Source organism: Periophthalmus magnuspinnatus, chromosome 18 (assembly GCF_009829125.3).
Source record: "Periophthalmus magnuspinnatus isolate fPerMag1 chromosome 18, fPerMag1.2.pri, whole genome shotgun sequence".
Classification (NCBI taxonomy): Eukaryota; Metazoa; Chordata; class Actinopteri; order Gobiiformes; family Gobiidae; genus Periophthalmus; species Periophthalmus magnuspinnatus.
Window position 1 is genome coordinate 20023556 of NC_047143.1, and position 19296 is coordinate 20042851.

Here is a 19296-nt window from a genome sequence, read left to right on the forward strand (position 1 = left end):
AGTTTGTTCAATGTCTTCATCGCTGACATTGCTGGTAAATCCTTTAGATATGAATTTTATGTAGCCCCGTGGTGAAGCACTGATCATGTACTTCACTGTTGTACCATGGAGGGTAGATATGTCAAAAATGTCCACCATCACAGCCACATGATCATCAGAAGACTCAAAAAACCCAGGCAAATCTGACTTAATGGCTTCAAGGCAGGGCTACTGGACTATGTGGCCAAACTGGGCATGCAAAGTAGATATGGTGTCAGTGACTGCTACAAGCGCCATTCTCCTGGTTGTCTGAAAAAGGTAGATGAGGTATTTGAGAGGCAAGTTCAACTTCAGATGCATAAAGGTTAACAAAAACATTTGATATGGAGACATGCATTTGACGTTTTGAGATAGGTGTGGTGCAACAGTATTCATCAAGGCCTCGAAAGTATCAAAGTCTGGCAGTCCTGTATGATACCTGACTTTCTCATTGTCGCCTCTAAAAACAATTCCTCCATTTTCAAATTTTCAAGGTTATTTTTGAGGAGAAGGTTTTCCTCTAACAAACAGTTGATTTGGTTGCATTTGGATTCACAAAACCAGCATTTGTTAACTTGGTAAGACTTCAGAGTCTGTAATTCAACCTCAAGTCACTGCATTTCGGCATGTTTTTGCACACAACTTGAGCACTCCACCGCTGGTGTGTTCTCTACCATATTTTCACCTATAACAACAGTTTCTATTTTTTTTTTTTTTTTACTTCCAAGGGTTGAATGATCTGGACCCTCTGTGGCTGGAGAACACGGTTTGGTGATGCCAGGGGAGTGACACTGTAGTCCAGGTTTAGAGATGGTGCCCAGTCTGGATTTGATACATTGATTGCATGAGCAGGTTTGCCTGGAAAAAACATGCATAGATAATAATTACATTTTTTTTTTAAATGTAGGGTTATTTCTAGAGGTATTGTCAATTTGTAGTTTAAAGGTGCACTATGTGACTTTTCTAGTGAGGGGTCTGCCATCTGTTTGTCTCTATGATGATGCTAACACAGCATCAGGCCCGGGACCAGACCATCCAATTTTCAAAGGGGTGCACATACAGTACCCTTCCATTAAGTCTCATTATTTTACCTGTCTAAAATGAGGGTGCAAACACTTTTAAATGAGGTTGCAATGCACCCTTTTGCACCCCTGTAGACCCAGACCTGTACAGTATTGCTCTATCTGTGAAAGTTTCATTATTAACAACAGTGTTTCCCATTAATAGAAGAGTCTATGTTCTATGGTCTGTATAAAATTATTTTACTAATTTTATTTACCACCATAACCTTAACCAAATCTATGGGAAAGACTGAACAAGGGGTGAATGGTTGTCAGTAGCTGGTCATTTATTTTTACTGTATTTTTACTTGGTTCAGTTCTAACATTTCAGTCAAGAATTAGTCTTGTCCAGATTTCCATCCTGTTTTACGTAACTTTAAAATTTGGAAATTTAAGGATAGGCTGTCACTCATAGACAGCATAATGAAGTGGACTAAGGGGTTGTGACTTCACCCATTAAAAGTCTGTAAGCCTATTTTTTGCCTATTCTTCTTGTTACCATAGCAACTGAATCTTTTCTCAGCATCACATAAATGTTATAAATGTAAGCTTCAGTTTAATGAACGATTTTCTATTTTTTCTAACTATTTGGTGACAGCGTACCTCTGTGAAAATGTAACGAGCAGACCTTTGCAGAACTGGGCATCTTGTCAAAGGTGATATTGGGTCTTCTATTGCTGCAACCCAGGCCATGCGTCTCCTCAGGGTCAGCTCTGAAAGGCTGGCGTGAGCTTTACGCCAAACCGGAATACCGTGATAAGTTACTTCAGGATTTCTCGGGCTAGTTTTCTTATGATTTCTGCAGTTTTTTACACAACAGTAGGATACCATTGCGTACGTTTTAAGAGAAATACTAAACAAAAAATACATGAAAAATTGTAACAAACTTTCTAATTTCCGATTTGGTGGTTAGCTTCCGTTGTGAGGATTATACACGTGTTCCCATGGTTGCTTTCCTGAATGTTCTCCTAAATTTACCCCCAAAATAAAAATACATTATATTAAGAGTATATTTGCATAATCATAAATTATGAATCATAAATAGAATAAGTTAATAATAATAATAATAATAATAATAATAATAATAATAATATAGTAAGATAGTAGTTTATAGTAATAGTTTATAGTATAGCTATAGTCACAGTTTAGTCAATGTATCCAAGGGCTTCAGAGTGATGGAAAATTTACAACGTTGCCATTGTAACATCTTAAAACTCAAAATTCAATCTTTTAGACTAATGAGGTATAGTAAAAACCTTATAAAATATTATTATACCTAAATATGTGAAAAAATTCTCAAAATGTCACCAATGAACATGGAATTTGAAACCCATGAATATATAAAAAAAATATAAAAATTCAACCTTCAGGCTTATATTAGCCTACCAGAACAATAAAGGCAAAGTCAGCTTTAGATGGTTTATATCGGGTACAGTACAAATAAGGCAACAGAATGCGTATGTTTAGAAAATTTCATGTTGAACTTCCACTCACAGGCCTCACTGCACTTCTCATCCTATAGTCTACCTCACAGCCAACATTTAATTAACAAATGGTTGTGCACATTTGCCTTTGTGCTTTGGCTATTTGCTTTGCAAATTTCAATAAGTGGACTGTGGTCAGGAGGATGCAGGCTACTCTTTTAAAAGCTACTTGAGTGTTTTTTATTTAAAAAGACATAGTCATTTAACAACATATGATTTAGATTAAATAGGAGTGCTTGTGATGATGAGTGACTTGCCCTTCTGTAGAGTGAGATGGATTGTGACACTAACAAGGTCAAAGCAAATGGGTCAATAATTAATTACAGGTGCTTCAATACAAACTACATTGAGAACGAGCAAGTAAATCCTAGTTTTTTTAACCACCTAGGACCTGGCGTCCACATATGTGGACAACACATTTTGGGTTGTCTAGGCCACAATGTAAATTTTTTGAAGAAGAAGCATACAAGAACAGCAACAATGCAAAAATGTTCAATTTAGAATATTAATATATTCTATATATATAGAATAGTTTTTGCAAATCATTATTACATTTTTTGTCAAAATGATTAAAATGTCCACATATGAGGACATTCATTTTACATCACTTTTCTCAGAAACTACATAATGTAAAAAGATATTTCTTTGTTTTTACACTCCCAGTCAGCTAACTAAACTAAACTAAAAGATCACAAATAGTTAAGGAAAATGTCAACAACAATGAATAATATAAACCTGTCTCTGAATATAACATTGTATTATTAATATGAGGAAAACTGAAAAGGTATAATCCATTCTTGAATTGGTCTCTATGCAATAGTTAAAAATAAATAAATAAATATAGCCATGACTTGTAATGGATATTTGGATAAAAACATCTTTATTTTTCTGTACAACATAATCAGATTGTCTCTTTACAATACTTCATTCAGTAGTGTTTCGGGTTACAGGCATTTGTGACCTAAACATATGCCAGCAGAAAGGGTTAGCTCTGAGCTTCCTTGATAAGTAATGACAGCCTCCGGAAAGCCTGGAAAACAAAGAAAATTAAACACAAACATTAATCAACAAATATCAACTAGTACTGCTACAACAACTAACAGCTTTAACTTTGATTAATTGAAATAAATAGTTATCTGTACTATATAGATTCGTAAAATGACTTTAAAGAAGATTCATTATCAACACTGAACATAAAGTCAAAGGTGCATTGTGTAACTTTTCTGGTGGAGGTCCACTACCTGTTTGTCTCCATGGAGAAAGAAAGTTACAGAAGAAAAGTTACATAGTGTACTTTTAAAATAGTACTAAAACATTATGTTAATGACTCTTCATTGTTTGTAGCTACAGTCTTTGCCAAAAAAACTAAATGTAAGGCTATCTGGTGAATAATAAAAAAAATCCTGACAAATGAAAATGGTTGGTTGCAGACAATTTGAAGTACCATAAGTTCTTCCACAATCCAAAAATTATCTAGTGTTATTCTGCATAAGAACGGCTAACCCTGTAGTTTAGATCTGTATAAACATGTCCTGAAATGTGATTCTTGCATTAGTCATATTTCAGTCTCTTTGTCATTTCACATGAATGTAATTAAAATGTGAACACAAATCAGCCCTAGTCAGTTTTCATTATGTTACACCTTATTATTGTATATCACAGTGATAATTGTACCTCATCTATTTGTTCTGGAGATGAGAGGGAGAATGCAGCTCGGACATAGGCGCAGGGATCACTGCTGTTGATCATAAAAACTCCTCCAGGAACAAGCAGCACCTTCCACAACAAACAAAAATGATACAGGTCAAACAGAAAACGGTCTAGATAAAACAACACAGGTTGCTCTTACATGACAAAAATACACTGTTAATTTATTTGCAATAATCATCAATAATCAGACACTCATATAATGCTCTTTACTTTACTTTAGACTGTTTTAAATTTTGTACTGAAGATTTGTTGGCATGTCACAAGAAAATATCAAAATAAAAATAGTTATAAATAATGTTTGTGTATTTCTTTGTTGCATTTATTTATTTTATTTATTCATATTGGATTGCCCATTGAAATGCATCTTCTGTTTTCAAGGGTCCTTAAAAAGATCGACCTGATAAACTAGCAATCACCAGTCTATTAGGGTCAGAGAAATTAGGAACTGCAGTCATTATCATTGTCCCAGTGTAACATTACATCCGTCTATTGGGATAAAAGTCAGGTCATGAAAGGTTTGGTTCAATATTTCAGTTTTTTCATTTGACATTTCTTATAAATGTATTTACTATATAATCAAGACAAGACTTTTAGCTCCATCTGAGAGCAAGACATCAATTAAATACAGGAAATTTCCCTTGAAGTTTTGAGCTGAAGAATGTTGAGGATTAGACTTATCCTCTGCCTACTCATGCTTGTACAGTGATTTTCAGACTATGCAGTTTTTCCTTAAACCCGCTTGCTGTTATACACATATACACATACAGTATATACATATATAAAGTTATACCTCATAATACCACAGAATTGTTAGCAGTGTCAGTACCGTAAAGGGAAGTGGAAATGTTTAATACCAGTCACAAACATTTAGGTATTTTACAATTAATGTGCATATGACAGGTTAGACTACTTATTTCACTGAAACATAATTAATATAATTATATTTAAGATTTCACTTAAAATCATGCCTAGTTTTTTCTAGTTTGTAAACTTTGGTTAAGTTTATATTTTTACTTCCTGGTTGGTCATGGGCAGCAGATGTGACAAAAACTTAAAAGGTAATTCTGTAACTGTTGCCTTGCAACCATAACGTTAACAAGGCACATCTAAATTGCACAATAGCTATAATTAGACTAGAAATATTGATGACAACACCTTTATTTTGTTAAATAAAGGCTTAAACTGACAGAAAAATGCCTTCCTTGCATTTAAATCATCCCTACTACTATTACTACTAGTAGTATTATTTTACCTCTTTCTCTAATGCCTTTTCCCGTATCAGTTGCTGTGTGTCAGTGATTCCCTTTAGTTTGATCCACAGGAACATCCCAGCCTTTGGGGCGTGCCACTCTGCAACATCTGTGTAGATAATAGATTTAGGGATTATACTGTAGTTCAAAACACGCAATTCAAAAAACGGCCACAAGAGGGCAGAATAGTCAAATATTTTAAACAAAGGCAGTAAAAACATACATAATCAAAAATTAATCATTTCTCTTTTCAGGGATGAAAACATTAAAGGTGCACTGTGTAACTTTTCTGGTGGGAGAGTCTGCCACCTACTTGCCCCAATGGAGATGTTATTACTTTGCTTAAAATATTTCACAGTATGGCGTCAAAATACCTTGAAAAACATACACTCTGTACACAGGTCTGACCTTAACTTCGCCTGGTGATATCTCCATGCCTGTCTCTATGGTGATAAGTTTAACTTTAATGCCATGCTGTGGAAAATCCTAGGCAAATCTCCATGAAACAAGCAGGTTGTGGACACTCCACAAGTTACATAGTGCACCTTTAACAATTCAAGAGAAATATGTAAAATGAAATCACAGACAAACTCAAAATTATAGATATATAACAACAACCCAAAACCCTAAGTATAAATAAACAATTAATCAAAATTGAACAAAGTTTCTACATACCTTTAAGCCACTTCTCTGCAGAGCTGATCATGGCGTCTTTCTGCTTCCTGTAAAACTCTATGACCCTGAGGATATTGTAATAAAAGTAAATTATAAATACGTGTCTTTAGCCTTTCATAGATAAATAAAACCACGATGCACTCACCCATCAATGTGTTGGCGGAAACCCTCTTCACCCCAACTGTGCAGCAACTGGGACACCATCAACTGAAGGACAAATTCTCAAGTTACTATGGTGTTTTTTTTTCATAGACGATGCCTAAAGAAACCTATGGCCAATACTTTTGGGCTAATATGTAGGGCAGATTTATTGCGATCTACAAGAGAGCAGTGTACTGGCAGTTGCATTTTGTGCAGTACCCTCTTTGTAGTAATGGGTTAGTCTCTGCTGGTGATTTAAGAATGATAACCGATGCGCAAAAAAGTGCAAATATCTCACCTAAAAATACTAATATACTGTTGTGAAGGAAATAAACTGGCAGTATCTATCTAAGGTACTTAAAGAAGAAATACTATAATTTTAACTGATATAAGTTTAATACCATGCTGTGGTATTAATTGACACTATAGCAAATGTAGATCATTATTTCACATTTTTTCATTGCAATATTGATTTGAAACAGGTTAGATTAAGTTAAGATTTGAAGAGCTTCCCTAGTTCATTCAATTATTTTTTATTGTGGTGAATTTTATCACTTCATTATGAATTAAGTCTGGATATGAGCAGCAGAGGTGGTGCAAAAGCTGTAAATCAAGGGTTTCCAGCCTTTTTCCTTCAGTGAGTTACCTTTACAAAACAAAAATTCCAGAGTGCGACTTAGGAATCGCAAGAAACTGAGTAAATATAAGAGCCATGGTAAGCCTTAGATAGGGTAGAGTTAGATATTTATAAGTCCATTATCCATTTATTAGTGAACAAGTTTAAGCACCAAAATTATACATTTACAATGGTAATTAATCACATGTTTGTTATTCTGCACAGTATGTATAATTCAGAAATCCCTTGGCGAGCTACGTGGAAGGGAGTGGAGAATACTGGAAGCTTCCAGCCTGCAGATTGGAAACCCTTGCTGTAAATGTATTGAGTAGCTAAAACCACTACTTTCTGTTCATCTTGTTACCTGTGTAAAAGAGCTTGTGTGCATTGTAGAGGCCTGAATGTGCAGCACCACTCTCTCCACCAAAGGCTTTGGGCCAGTGACAAATCCAAGTCTTAACCTAAAACATTCAAACAAAATATTTAATAATACAGTTACCAAACCAGTTTGAGGGTGTAGCTCCAAGTAATTAATGTTAATTAAACACAAAAATACACATAGAGGCATTCAAATTCAATTCAAATGCAGCAAAATGTCACTGACAATAATTTAGATGTACAGTATTACTGTGAGTACCATGAGGCATTTCCAAATTGTAACAGAAAGAAAAACATACCAACGATAGTATGGAAACAATAAGCATAAGGTGGAACCAACACTGAAAGTGCAGTATGACTTTATATTTAAACTGGACTCTCCTTATACAGACCAGGCCATGTCTTTATATAAAAACTTAAATTTATGAATACTTTGGCATTGCTTTTGTTTTAAATCCAGAGTATTCCACAGTTTCACCCCACATACAGTCACACAAAAAATTTTGAGAGTGGAAATTTTTTTCTACCTCATGTTTGAACCATAGCCTCTCAAATTGTAAGTTCTCTCTTTAAGAGCAAAACACTTTTGCATGTTTTTTGGTAATAACTTATTGAAGGCTTTGAATAATATAATTACAGTATAATATTTTACAAGATTGGGAAATTTTAATAGTTTGGACTGGATGAAAAGATTGTGACTGTGATCTAGAAAACCAACCTTGTGAATGATCCGCACTACTCGTTTTTGCAATAAGAATAATGGGTTAATTGAACTTTGGTAATTGTTTCCCTATATTTCAACACAATACGTGAAATAAGGGAGAACCAGTGAGCAGTATAGTGTACGGAGTGCATCGCGATCAAGATATTGTTTTGCTTTATTTATAATTGAGATACTGTAAGCTATTTTAGTTTTTATGTGCTGGATATGGGCTTTCCATGATAATTTGCTGTCCATAATTACTCCTAGGAATTTATTCTCGGATACTTTTTCAATTTGTACACCCTCAATATTTATTTGTAAGTTTGGGTAGGTTTTATGGTCACCAAAGGTCATTAATTTGGTTTTACTTAGATTTAATGACAATTTATTTGTATCCATCCATTGTTTTATTTTATTAAATTCCATGTTCACAGTGTCTACAAGCTCATTATAGTCTACAATTTGTGAAACAGTGTTTATTTCCATTTTTGAATAGTGGCATCACCTATTAGGAGGACTAGCCACAATCTGCGTTTGTAGGGCTGTGAAGAAAATCTGATTTTAATCAAGATTGGGATTCAGTCATTTCTAATCATCAATGATCAGTTCGGGGCTTTTTAAAGTGGAGGTTTACAGCTAATCCTCTGTCAGTAAAAGCATACAGTTTGGAGCATAGTTTAGTCTGTAGAGAAAGAAATAATATACAAAACCAGATAGTTACAGAATGGACTCACCCCGAGGAGAGGATTTTGGAGAATGAGTCAGTTCGAATCACTCGCCCATCAACATCCATGGAGAGGAAAGTGGGGGCCCAGGGCTGTATACATACAAAATAATATTACATAGGATTTTAATTCAATACTATATATACTATAGACTATACTACATGAAAAATGAAAATATATTATTAGTTCATTTATACACTATACCTTTTCAAACTGCAGGAAATAGTAGGGGTCATCTTCAATGATAAGCATGTCGTACTGTCGAGCCAGCTGGAATTAGAAATAGTGGCCTTTAAAAATCAAAGAAGTGGTCTTGGCTTGGAAAATTAATAATTAAGCGGTAGAAATGTGCAGTTAAGGTTTAGATTTGCTATTGTTTCTAGATTGTAGGTTTGGCAGTAGGGATGTCACAATGTCAACATTTTGTGGTCAATTATTGTGAGAAGAAATGTCACAATGTTTTTTCACAGTTATTGACAACATGACCAAACATCTGGGAAATCTGTTACTGCCGTCTAATATTACCATTCCTTTGTTATTGCTTAGCTTAGATTAATGTTCCACAGTATGGCATTACATATATCTATTTTGAGACAAACATGTGATGCCACCAGGCCATGTTACAAACCTGTTTAGAGACAATTTGGTATTTTTAGCAATAAAATCACCTATAATTAAATAAATCCAAGATAGATATATTAACGACATGCATTCCAGGTAAAGCTATCTCCATGACGGACCCCAACAGATAAAAGTGACATAGTGCACCTTTAATGCAAAACTTACAATGGATACTACTTTATTTCTGTACCTTAAGTGCAAACCCAGCCCACCTGGTAGACATCCCTCTTGCGCTGCTCAGTCATGGAAGCCCCAGTAGGGTTGCCTCCGTTGGGGATGGTGTACAGGACTTTGGGGACAGAGCTGTTTGGTTTGTGGACATCAGATGGACTCCAGCAAGACAGGATCCTCCTCAATGCCTCAGGGTCCATCCCGTGTTCATCACTCGCAACGTTTATCAGGTTACACCCAAGAGGCTGCAGCTGGAGAGAGAGAGGGGATAGCATTAGTTTAGAAGACAAGGGATTTGAAATAGTTCACATTCTAAAATTTGATAATGTCATAATCTCAGATGGTGAGCAAGAGCCTCTGTAACTCTATGTGGAGATTTCTTTCAAAAATACTAAACCTCCCAATTAAAATCCATGTTGAATGTTGTCATTATTTGGGATTAGGTCCACAAACTTGCCCTTTCAGTCTCATAGCTTCAACGCAACTTAATTAGATAGAAATATTATGGAGGATTGGAAGACAAGTAGTAGACAAAAGTAGACACAATTACTCGTCAGTAAAAGTAAAGAACAGATTTTTTTATTTTTTTTAAAAGGTAAAAAAGATAAAACAACTCATGTTTAAAAGACTTCTTACCGCGGCTAAAGTGCCTGAATACGTCGGAGCATCGAGCAAAACATTGTCTCCAGGACTCACCAACATGTCAAACACCTTCAGAAGTGAACAAATAAATAATGCTATATTGATATTCACATACAAACTCTTCAACAGAACAATTATCATTATTAGAGCCATTTCAGTCCATCGTCACTACACACTACAGTCTTAATAAAGCATGAATAAAGGCTTAATTCACAGTGAACAAATAGTTTATTAATTAAGGGATTTGGAGTTAGGGTATTAAATAAGTAGATACCAAGCATCATTCTTAATAAACTATTAGTTCATCATGGGTTAAATCTTTCTTCATGATTTATTAAGACTAATTAAAGTGTAGTAATTAAAAAGTGTTCAAACTATTTATAAGAACTGTACCTTGCTGAGCCCCTCCTGGCTGCCCGTGGTCACACACATTTCTGTTTGAGGGTTTGGAGGATTGTGAAGGTTTTTCTGTAAATCCTTCATCCACATCAACAGCTCTGGGATCCTAATGAAACAAAATATGACTTAAAAACGTATCTCAAAATTATTCATTTCAGTGCTATTCTCTTAGACAAACAAAGAGAGCAACAATGTAAAGAGTGAGGTGAGGGAAGAGTTGTAAAAGGAAATAGTATAAGATATGATTAACCATAACTATATGGCCACTGACAATGAAGTAAAGACTACGTACTATCTCTTGTTCCTGCGTCCACACTTTACATTAAAATTGGGACTAAATTGGGACCAAACCCGAAAGTAAACCTGGACTTGACCCTAACTAAACCAGGACTACAATAGGACTACAGAACCAAACAAGTCTGCATCAGGACTAAACTGTAATCAAATGGAGGTGTGAATGCAGCTGTAGTGGATGGAATATATATAGATTATTTTAATGCCATACTGTGGAACAATCAAAGCAAACTGATAGCATCTTCATGGAAACAAGCTGATGGCAGACTCAGAAAAGTTATATAGTGCACCATATCACACAGAGTTCACCTATTATATTCCAATGTTTAACTTGGCAATGTACTGTCACTGTGTAGTTTAAATATCTCTTTAGATTAACAGCATTCTTCTTTGTACCAGAAAAACACACTAAGAGAGATCACAGCCAGTTTTATAAAACTTTATAAAAACAACACTTTAATAAGCCTTGATAACACATGATTAAAGACTTAATTCATAATGAACAAACAGTTTATTGAGAATATTCTGTTCTTTGGTTTAGTAACTAGTGAATTGATAGCCTCCTAACCTCAAACCTTTAAGTCTTTGTTCATGCTATATTAAGGCTAATTAAGGTGTAAAAATTACATAATGTGCCATAAGAAGTAGATTCAGTCACCCATTAGAAGCAGAGTACTGTAAAGCCCTCTTCATTGCCGTCTCATCAAAGTTCACTCTTGGACCATTTCTGACCTGTATTGAGGCGGACAGGATTGGGAAGGTGTTGGGGTTTGGGGCTCCTCCAGCCAAAGAGATGAGAGATGGGGGTGAACGCTGCTGCAACTCAGCTATAAAAACACAAACAAAAATACTTAAAGCTGCAAGCGGCGATGATGGCCCTTGCCCCCCGCGCAACCGGCAAATGGGAAGAACTGCGTGAGTGGCGAGCGCCAATCATCAGAACAAACTGCGGAAGGCCACTCACAAAGTGAGTGGCCTTCCGCAAGGGCCAATTACAGGAAATGCAACAGGAACCCATGAAAATGTTAAGTGGTTATGGTGTATTTGACTTTTTTGCCCCATTTGAGGTCCACAAATATCTCCCCAAGTTTCATGCCAACCGGACAAAGTTGTGTCTTTTAACTGTACTATAGGGGGCGCTATAGAGGTCACTGGCCACCTGCTCATTATGGTTCTCTATTCACAGTTTTATTCTGCATCAGTGATTAGAATTTGAGCTCTTTAGGCTGATCCATTTGTCTGTGAGCGGGAATCAAAGAAATAGGAAATTAAGGCGTTATTCGGCGGAGGCGTATAGGCAAACGGCGTGGAATTTGGAGAAAACGTGGATGTTTTATGTGTCTGGATGTGGCATGTGAAATCTGAGCTCATTTGGACCAAAACCTGGGACTAGAAACATTTTGAAAGCAAGCAGTGAAAAAAGATGGTGAATATTCGATCCAATATGGCCGACTTGCTGTCCGTCATAGAGCAGTGCTTCAATTCATTTTTATATCACTGTTCCGATTTGTGTGCGTGTATTAAAAAATTTACCAGCCATAGGGGTGAAATTGTAGGTGGCGCCGTCGAGCCGGTGGGCATGGAAGGGGTCTGGGACTTTGCACCGGCAACCATGTACATAATACAGGTATGGTGTGATCGACGTTTTTGCCCTTTTTAATGCCCACAATTATCTCCCCAAGTTTCATGCCAATCGGACAAAGTTGTGTATTTTACCAATACTGTAGGGGGCGCTATAGTGTTCATTTTGATTGCAATTAATAGTGCATTCTATTAATACCCTGATATCTCATGTGTGATGAGAATTTCAGCTGTCTAGAACAATGTATGTGTGTGTAAGAATTTTTTTAATGATTTTCTTTTGAGTATTTGCGCCCCTGGTGGCCAACCGTGGAAAATGACTCATGGCTATAATGAATTTTTTTGTTTCTTCTGATGCCATCGATTTATTCCCTGAATTTCGTAGCAATCCGATAATGTTGGCGTTTCACCCCTAAGGTAGGGGACGCTATAGTGTTCATTTTGATAACAATTAATAGTGCATTCTATTAATGCCCTGATGTCACATGTGAGATGTGAATTTCAGCTGTCTAGAACAATGCATGTGCGTGTCAGATATTTTTCAATGATTTTTTTTTTAGTCTTTGCGCCCCTGGTGGCCAAGTGTGAAAAATGACCTATGCCCATAATATTATTTTTTGGTCCACGTCATGCCCCCAATTTATTCCCCGAATTTCGTAGGAATCCGATAATGTTGGCGTTTCACCCCTATGGTAGGGGGCGCTCTAGTGTTCATTTTGATTAAAATTAATATTGCATTCCATTCATGCCCCAATCACGCATATGTGATGTGAATGTGAGCTCTGTAGGGCAATGCCTGTGGCCATGAGAGGACATCGAAAAAACAGGAAACGAAGGCGTTTTTCGACGGCGGCGTACGGGCAAACCGTGTGGAAATCGGAGAAAACGTGGATGTTTTATGAAAACCCATGTGTCTGTATGTGGCATGTGAAATTTGAGCTCATTTGGACCAAAAACCTGAGACTAGAAGCGTTTTGAAAACACGCTGCGAATGAAGTGGCGAATATTTGATCCAATATGGCAGACTTCCTGTCCGTCATACAGCAGCGCTATAATTATGTCTTTGGCTTCTCACAATGAGCTCTGTCACTGGTGCAAATTTCATCAAAATCTGAGTCAGGCCTTCCTATTAAATTGAAAATCTCAAAATTTCTAGGTGGCACTGTCGAGCCGGTGTGCTCCGGACATAGTTGCGATGCACATTTTATGACATTTTTCACCAAGCCGGTCAATTCTATACCTATATGTGGGACTTTTCGTCGACGTTCAGGGGGTGAAAACTGTGATTGTTTTGGCAGAAAAATAAGAAGAAGAAACCCAGCAAGAACAATGCCCCTCGCCATCATTTCGTGAGTGGCGAGGGCCAATAAGGCATAATGTGTAATGTGGCAGATAATTTCATAACTAAGCGAATGCAACAACAAGAGTAACTGATTGTCTTGCTAAAGATGTTATAAAAATAAACTTCTGTATAAAAATGTTAAAGCCCCACCAAAAATAGAGTAAATAAAATACACACATTCTTTTTTCATTTTAGATTTTATTTAGCTGAAAAACATAGAAAAAAATGTCTACATGGAAATATTATTCCTTGGGCTCTAATAATCCACAGTATGGCATAAAAAGTAGCTATTTTCATGGAGAACGTTTCAAAGTATAGTTTTAACTTTCTTATTCCAAGGAACCATGAAGGTGACGTGCCACCTCCAGCAAGTTTCCCAGTGCTGTTATTAGTATTACTGCATGGTGCATTATTAATTTCTTATTCTTTTTTTATTCACAGCAAAGCAATACCAATGAAGCTTATACTTACTGAGGATTCTGATGGGGGATGGTTTTCTGGCTGCGCTCACAGCTGTCAAAAACCGGGCGTAATTCATTGCTTTTCCTGCAAAATACATTTAAAAATTTTGTTTATTTTGGAGAATAAAAAAGTGAACTGTTAATGTTTGGTCAGCACCTGCTGGAATGTACTGAATTTCGCTTGAGTCCATTGTATTAGCACGGTATAACTAATGTCTTGTGTAAAAACCCAGTGTATAAGGTTCCCTGTCTGTTGTCTGTGTCTGTACTCCACGTGACAGACCGTGGGGGGTATTTTATACATAAGCCAACTTTAAACGTGTGAGACAATCTCCGCCTATATTCCATGATACAAAATCCAGCCACTGCATCAACATTACCTTCCTTTTTTAATCATTACAACGTTTCCTGCATATTTACAGCAACTCGTTTTGTAACTGACCTTCTATTCAGATCCGCCAGGAGGATTGTGGTTAATGTATTTGCAGAAGAATAGTCAGCGCGGAGTGGTCATCAGCAACGTCCTTTGCGTGAACTACAATTCCCAAAATCTGTACCACGAAAGCGGTCGAAACAAAACCTAGCTTAGTTTGAAGTCATAGCGATTTATCTAGTTTGGACAGCGTTTTTCCCTCTCTTCGACAGTCTTGGCGAAGACGGCAGAGAAGCTTGGAGCTTCCATTGACGTTTTATTTCTATTTGTGTCCTCTAGAGAGCGGCCCACCTGTCAACACAACACCGGAAAAGCGGTAACAGAAACAGAGAGCGCACTTCCGGGATCTTTAGCTACAGTTTAGCTTTGAGAAAAAAAAAACGCTTATTTTGTTCAGTGTTGGCTTTTAGGTGTTTGCCACTAATCGGTTACATCTTTCGCTATGAATTAGACCCACGGATAATGTCATCGTACTTTTGAAACGTATATTTATGTGGAAATACTAATAGCCTAACGAGCTGCTTTCTGCCTAATCCGTCGCACGCAGGTCGCACGGTAACAACTAAAAAGCAAACTCCAGTGCATGAACTGTGCGCTTCAAAATGCATATCTACGTTGTGCCATGTCATGTAGCATTGTAGTATAGTTCAGTGTTTGTATCTCCTCCATCGTTTCCAATGGGCAAAAGGAAAGACATGATTCACCCCAGGTTCCTCAGTAAGTATTCTGATGTGTAAAATTATTATTTTCGAACACATTTTGCATACGCATATGAATGTATGCAGTCCTATTTAATATGGTGATGTTGTGTTTTAATTCCTATGTGAGTCAATGTGGATATTGCAAACCATTATTGGTAAATTGAATTGCACATTTCTGCATATTAATTAATTTTGACTTTGCATTGAGTATACCAATCAAACAGTTTAACATATTGTTTATATACAAAGTATTGTGTCCAAACTTGACTGATAATTGATGGTATAGTTGCAGCTATTAGTTTCAATACCAGCTCTGATGTTGATGATGATGAGTTATAAGTATATTTACTAAGTTTTCTCTGTTCTTCTTCACAGATGAGGGCAGCTCCTCTCTCCACAGTGTTCATAAACACAAACACAAACATAAGAAACAGAAGAAGCACAAAAAGAAGCACCATAGTTTCCCAGAGGTTCCTGAACCTGTCCCAGTCCCTCCTCCCCGACCTCCTTCACAACTTCGTCTAAAGATCAAACTTGGAGGACAGACACTTGGGACCAAGAGGTGACAAATGAATGTTTTAAATGAAGTACATTAGTTTATTATGTATTATAGAGCAACATTTAGCAGCAGGCAAAAGTGTGTCATTGTAATTTTTCTGGTGTGAGTGTCTGCCACCTGCTTATTTCCATGGAGATGTCATTGCTTTGCCTGGAATATTTCACAGTATGGAATTAAACCAATCTATCTTGCATTTAATACATTATGGGTGACATAAATTTTAAAACTTCTGAGAAGGGTTGTCTCTCCACAGATCTCATTTCATCATCTACTTGATTCAGTGGAACATTCCAGGTAAAAAAATAACTTCTCCATGGAGAAAAGCAGGATCCTGAATCCATCAGAAAGCTTATGTAGTGCACCTTTAAGTACTAAGTAGATATTAAGCAGATGTTTTTTTTTTCTTTGTTCCCCTGTAGTGTTCCCACTTTCACAGTGCATCCCGGTGTGGCCCGCCCGCCGTCTCCTCTGATGATCATTGACAATGACAGTGATGACGATGATGAGGAAGATGAAGAGGAGCCATCGGTTCCCCTGGAGCAGTACAGGGCCTGGCTGGGTATAAACTACATCCACATACTACAGTTTTATGACATTTGGTTTAAAAAAGGTGTAAAAGTGTGCCTTACTGTGCAAGTACATTGTAAGAGAAGTATGTTTACATGAACATAGATTGATTATCTATTTGTTTTTTACTGCTAAATGACAAATGCATTACATTTTTACTGATGGCCAAACAAACAGTTAAAAAACACTTCAAGTCATTTGTTTTTTTATTTAATTTAAAAATTGAAACACAGCATTGCAATGTTGCTGTGGTTTTTAACTGTTTCCACATGTGTGTCTAAAGAAAATTTACCACAGTTTGATCCCGCTCTTGATATTGTTTCGTGTGTCTCAGATGAGGACAGTAACATGGCATCTTCTCCGATGCCCAGCATGGACTCAGACTCTCTGCCTGTAGACGAGGAGGAGCGGTGGCTGGATGCTCTGGAGAAAGGAGAGTTAGATGACAATGGAGACCTAAAGAAAGAGGTGGACGAGTCGCTGCTCACTGCCAGACAGGTTGGACTGTTAAAATTCATACTTTTGAAATGCCCAGATTATTTAGTGCTTCTCCAATTAATATTTGTTTTGTTAAGATGAATAAGTCCATGAGATGTCTGTGTAGACCCTCAGTCGTCCAGGTCTGATCCATATCAAACAACGAAGTTAAATCTGTCAACTGGACAAATCTTGTAGGAGTGAAGACGTTTCGCTGCTCATCCAAGCCGCTTCTTCAGTTCTGGTCAGAATGCTGGTGGCCACTGCCCTCCCCTCAGATAGATTTAAAGGCAGTGGCCACCAGCATTCTGACCAGAACTGAAGAAGCGGCTTGGATGAGCAGCGAAATGTCTTCACTCCTACAAGATTTGTCCAGTTGACAGATTTAACTTCGTTGTTTGCTAACCCCCTGAGATGTAACATCTCGTTTTTGAAGGGGCAAAAAAAAAAACATGATTAAAAAAAAAAGTTTATGCATAATATGGAGTGATGCATGGTTTAGAGTATCTTAGGATACATCGTAACTTATTCTCCACATATATATATATATTTTTTAATTACTCATATATACTTTAGCTAACACTGACTCTTTCCACCAAAAATCTAATCATGATCTGATTAATGTAAACCGTGAGTGAGTAATCTGATTTCTTTCTGATTGTTCAAACCTGTGCAGGTTTTGACAAGGAAAATTATACAGAAAAAGTAGACAAAAATTAAAGAGGTTAAAATTAATTGTACTTTGTCTTCCAAAACTGCACATGTTCTAAAAAAAAAACGTCACTAGGTGTTTTTGGTTATCATTTCTTTTGTGCCCTGATGTATGTTTTTGTGACTTGCAGAAAGCATTGCTCCACAAGCAGCAGATCCAGCCTCTCTTGGAATTGCCCATGGGATACAAGGAGAAGGAGATGACTGCAGAGATGATGCAAAAACGAGAGGAACGGGCCCGAAAACGCCGCCTCCAAGCCCAGAAAAAGGCTGAAGAAAACAAGAATCAAACCATCGAAAGACTCACCAAAACCAGCAAGGCCAAGATCAAGAGCATGAGAGAGAGAAAGTCCAAGCAAAACCAGTGTCCCATGGTCAGATACTTGGACACAAAGGAGGGAGTGGCTATATCTTTTCCTACAGGAGTACACGCACCTCTCCCTGTCCCACCCAAAGCCCATTTGCCTGGGCTGGTCCAGTGTGGGGTCAGTGGGTGCTCCAATATAAAGAAATATGCCTGTTCAAAGACTGGGGTCCCCCTCTGCAGCCTGGAGTGCTACAAGAGAAATCTACTGCTGGTGCAAAGTGTAGCTTAGGTTAATAAATGTACGTTAAAACACACAGCAGACATATTTATACAATACATTTGTACTTGGGCAAATGTATTGTATAAATATGTAAGAGGACATTTTCTAATCTACTTCTTTAAGGGCCATTATTTAACTTTTCAGATAGGGGTACACCCCTTGATTCTTCATGGAGACATTAATGCTTTGCTTGGAATTTTCTGTAGGATTTATCTTGCATCAATCCAATTATAGATGTATTATTGGGGGAAAATACATACATTGTTACTGTCTGACCAGTTACTTGGCCTGGAGTTGTCGTTTGCTTGCTACTATGGAGATAGAGAAGTTTAATGACATACTGTGGAACATTGCAGGAAAAGCTTTAACATCTCCATGGAGATAGGAAGGTGGCATATCCTACACAAATTGTAAAATCAAAACATGAATACCATTTAGTTAGATATTAAAACATAGGTGTAATTTATATTACTTATCCAGTTAAAGGACCATGGATAACTTGTACAAATATACTAAACAGCAGGTCATAATGGAAGTAGTAATTTTTCAGTGGCCCCAATAAATTATTTCCTTAGAGCTGAATGTGGAGATGCGGTCATAGACTCAGATGTTTTTGACTGCTAAAAACAATGTCTTGTTGCCTTTTACCTTCCTGGGTGGACACAATCTTATGTAGGGTCCAGTTGTTTTGAAAGTATTTTTGGTACAATGAAAAACTTTGCAAAAGATCATGTGTAAACAAAGACTGATCATTGGTGATGAATAAAGGATTGAAATTGTTGCACTTTTTTGTATTTATTTGTCAAAATTGTACAAAATATTAAATTATGAAAACACAGATACAAAAAGAAATGCTATTCTTTAGCAGCACAGAAATGCTTTGTAAGACTCCCAGCAAGGAATGCTTGATGATAGTACCTTATGAGGTATTAATGATTTTATGATTTATTGACCATAGAAATGCTAAGGAATATGTGTGTGTGTAATAT

At 36.8% G+C, this 19296-nt stretch overlaps 2 protein-coding genes across 4 annotated transcripts; one reads left to right on the forward strand and one right to left on the reverse strand.

Annotated features, from left to right (window-relative positions):
- Positions 1–3474: 3474 nt before the first annotated feature.
- On the reverse strand, positions 3475–14851 carry aadat (aminoadipate aminotransferase). 3 transcript variants are annotated; one of them, XM_033983577.2, is made up of 14 exons: positions 14715–14851; positions 14283–14357; positions 11547–11715; positions 10589–10700; positions 10190–10264; positions 9595–9804; positions 8966–9031; positions 8771–8853; positions 7320–7416; positions 6344–6405; positions 6199–6263; positions 5526–5632; positions 4238–4339; positions 3475–3593 (listed from the first exon to the last, which is right to left on the reverse strand). In XM_033983577.2, the coding sequence occupies exons 2-14, from the start codon at positions 14347–14349 to the stop codon at positions 3549–3551; spliced, it is 1260 nt and encodes a 419-aa protein (XP_033839468.1). In that variant the 5' UTR covers positions 14350–14357; positions 14715–14851; the 3' UTR covers positions 3475–3548. The 3 variants fall into 3 exon arrangements, with proteins under 3 accessions (XP_033839468.1, XP_055085081.1, XP_033839466.1); XM_055229106.1 differs by lacking the exon at positions 14715–14851 and adding an exon at positions 14653–14711; XM_033983575.2 differs by lacking the exon at positions 14715–14851 and adding an exon at positions 14430–14513.
- A 309-nt stretch (positions 14852–15160) lies between these two features.
- On the forward strand, positions 15161–19090 carry ino80b (INO80 complex subunit B). The gene is made up of 5 exons (XM_033983578.2): positions 15161–15422; positions 15782–15968; positions 16385–16524; positions 16867–17030; positions 17852–19090. Exons 1-5 carry the CDS (start codon positions 15383–15385, stop codon positions 18314–18316), a joined length of 996 nt encoding a protein of 331 aa, XP_033839469.1. The 5' UTR covers positions 15161–15382; the 3' UTR covers positions 18317–19090.
- Positions 19091–19296: the final 206 nt, after the last annotated feature.

Coding starts and splice junctions, on each gene's coding strand:
- ino80b (XM_033983578.2), top strand. CDS start 15,383: ATGGGCAAAAGGAAAGACATGATTCACCCCAGGTTCCTCA. Junction 15,969..16,384: donor CAGACACTTGGGACCAAGAG/GTGACAAATGAA, acceptor GTTCCCCTGTAG/TGTTCCCACTTTCACAGTGC. Junction 16,525..16,866: donor GCAGTACAGGGCCTGGCTGG/GTATAAACTACA, acceptor CGTGTGTCTCAG/ATGAGGACAGTAACATGGCA.
- aadat (XM_033983575.2), bottom strand. CDS start 14,463: ATGGACTCAAGCGAAATTCAGTACATTCCAGCAG. Junction 9,032..9,594: donor GCAAGAGGGATGTCTACCAG/GTGGGCTGGGTT, acceptor TTCTAATTCCAG/CTGGCTCGACAGTACGACAT. Junction 3,594..4,237: donor CTCCAGAACAAATAGATGAG/GTACAATTATCA, acceptor TTTGTTTTCCAG/GCTTTCCGGAGGCTGTCATT.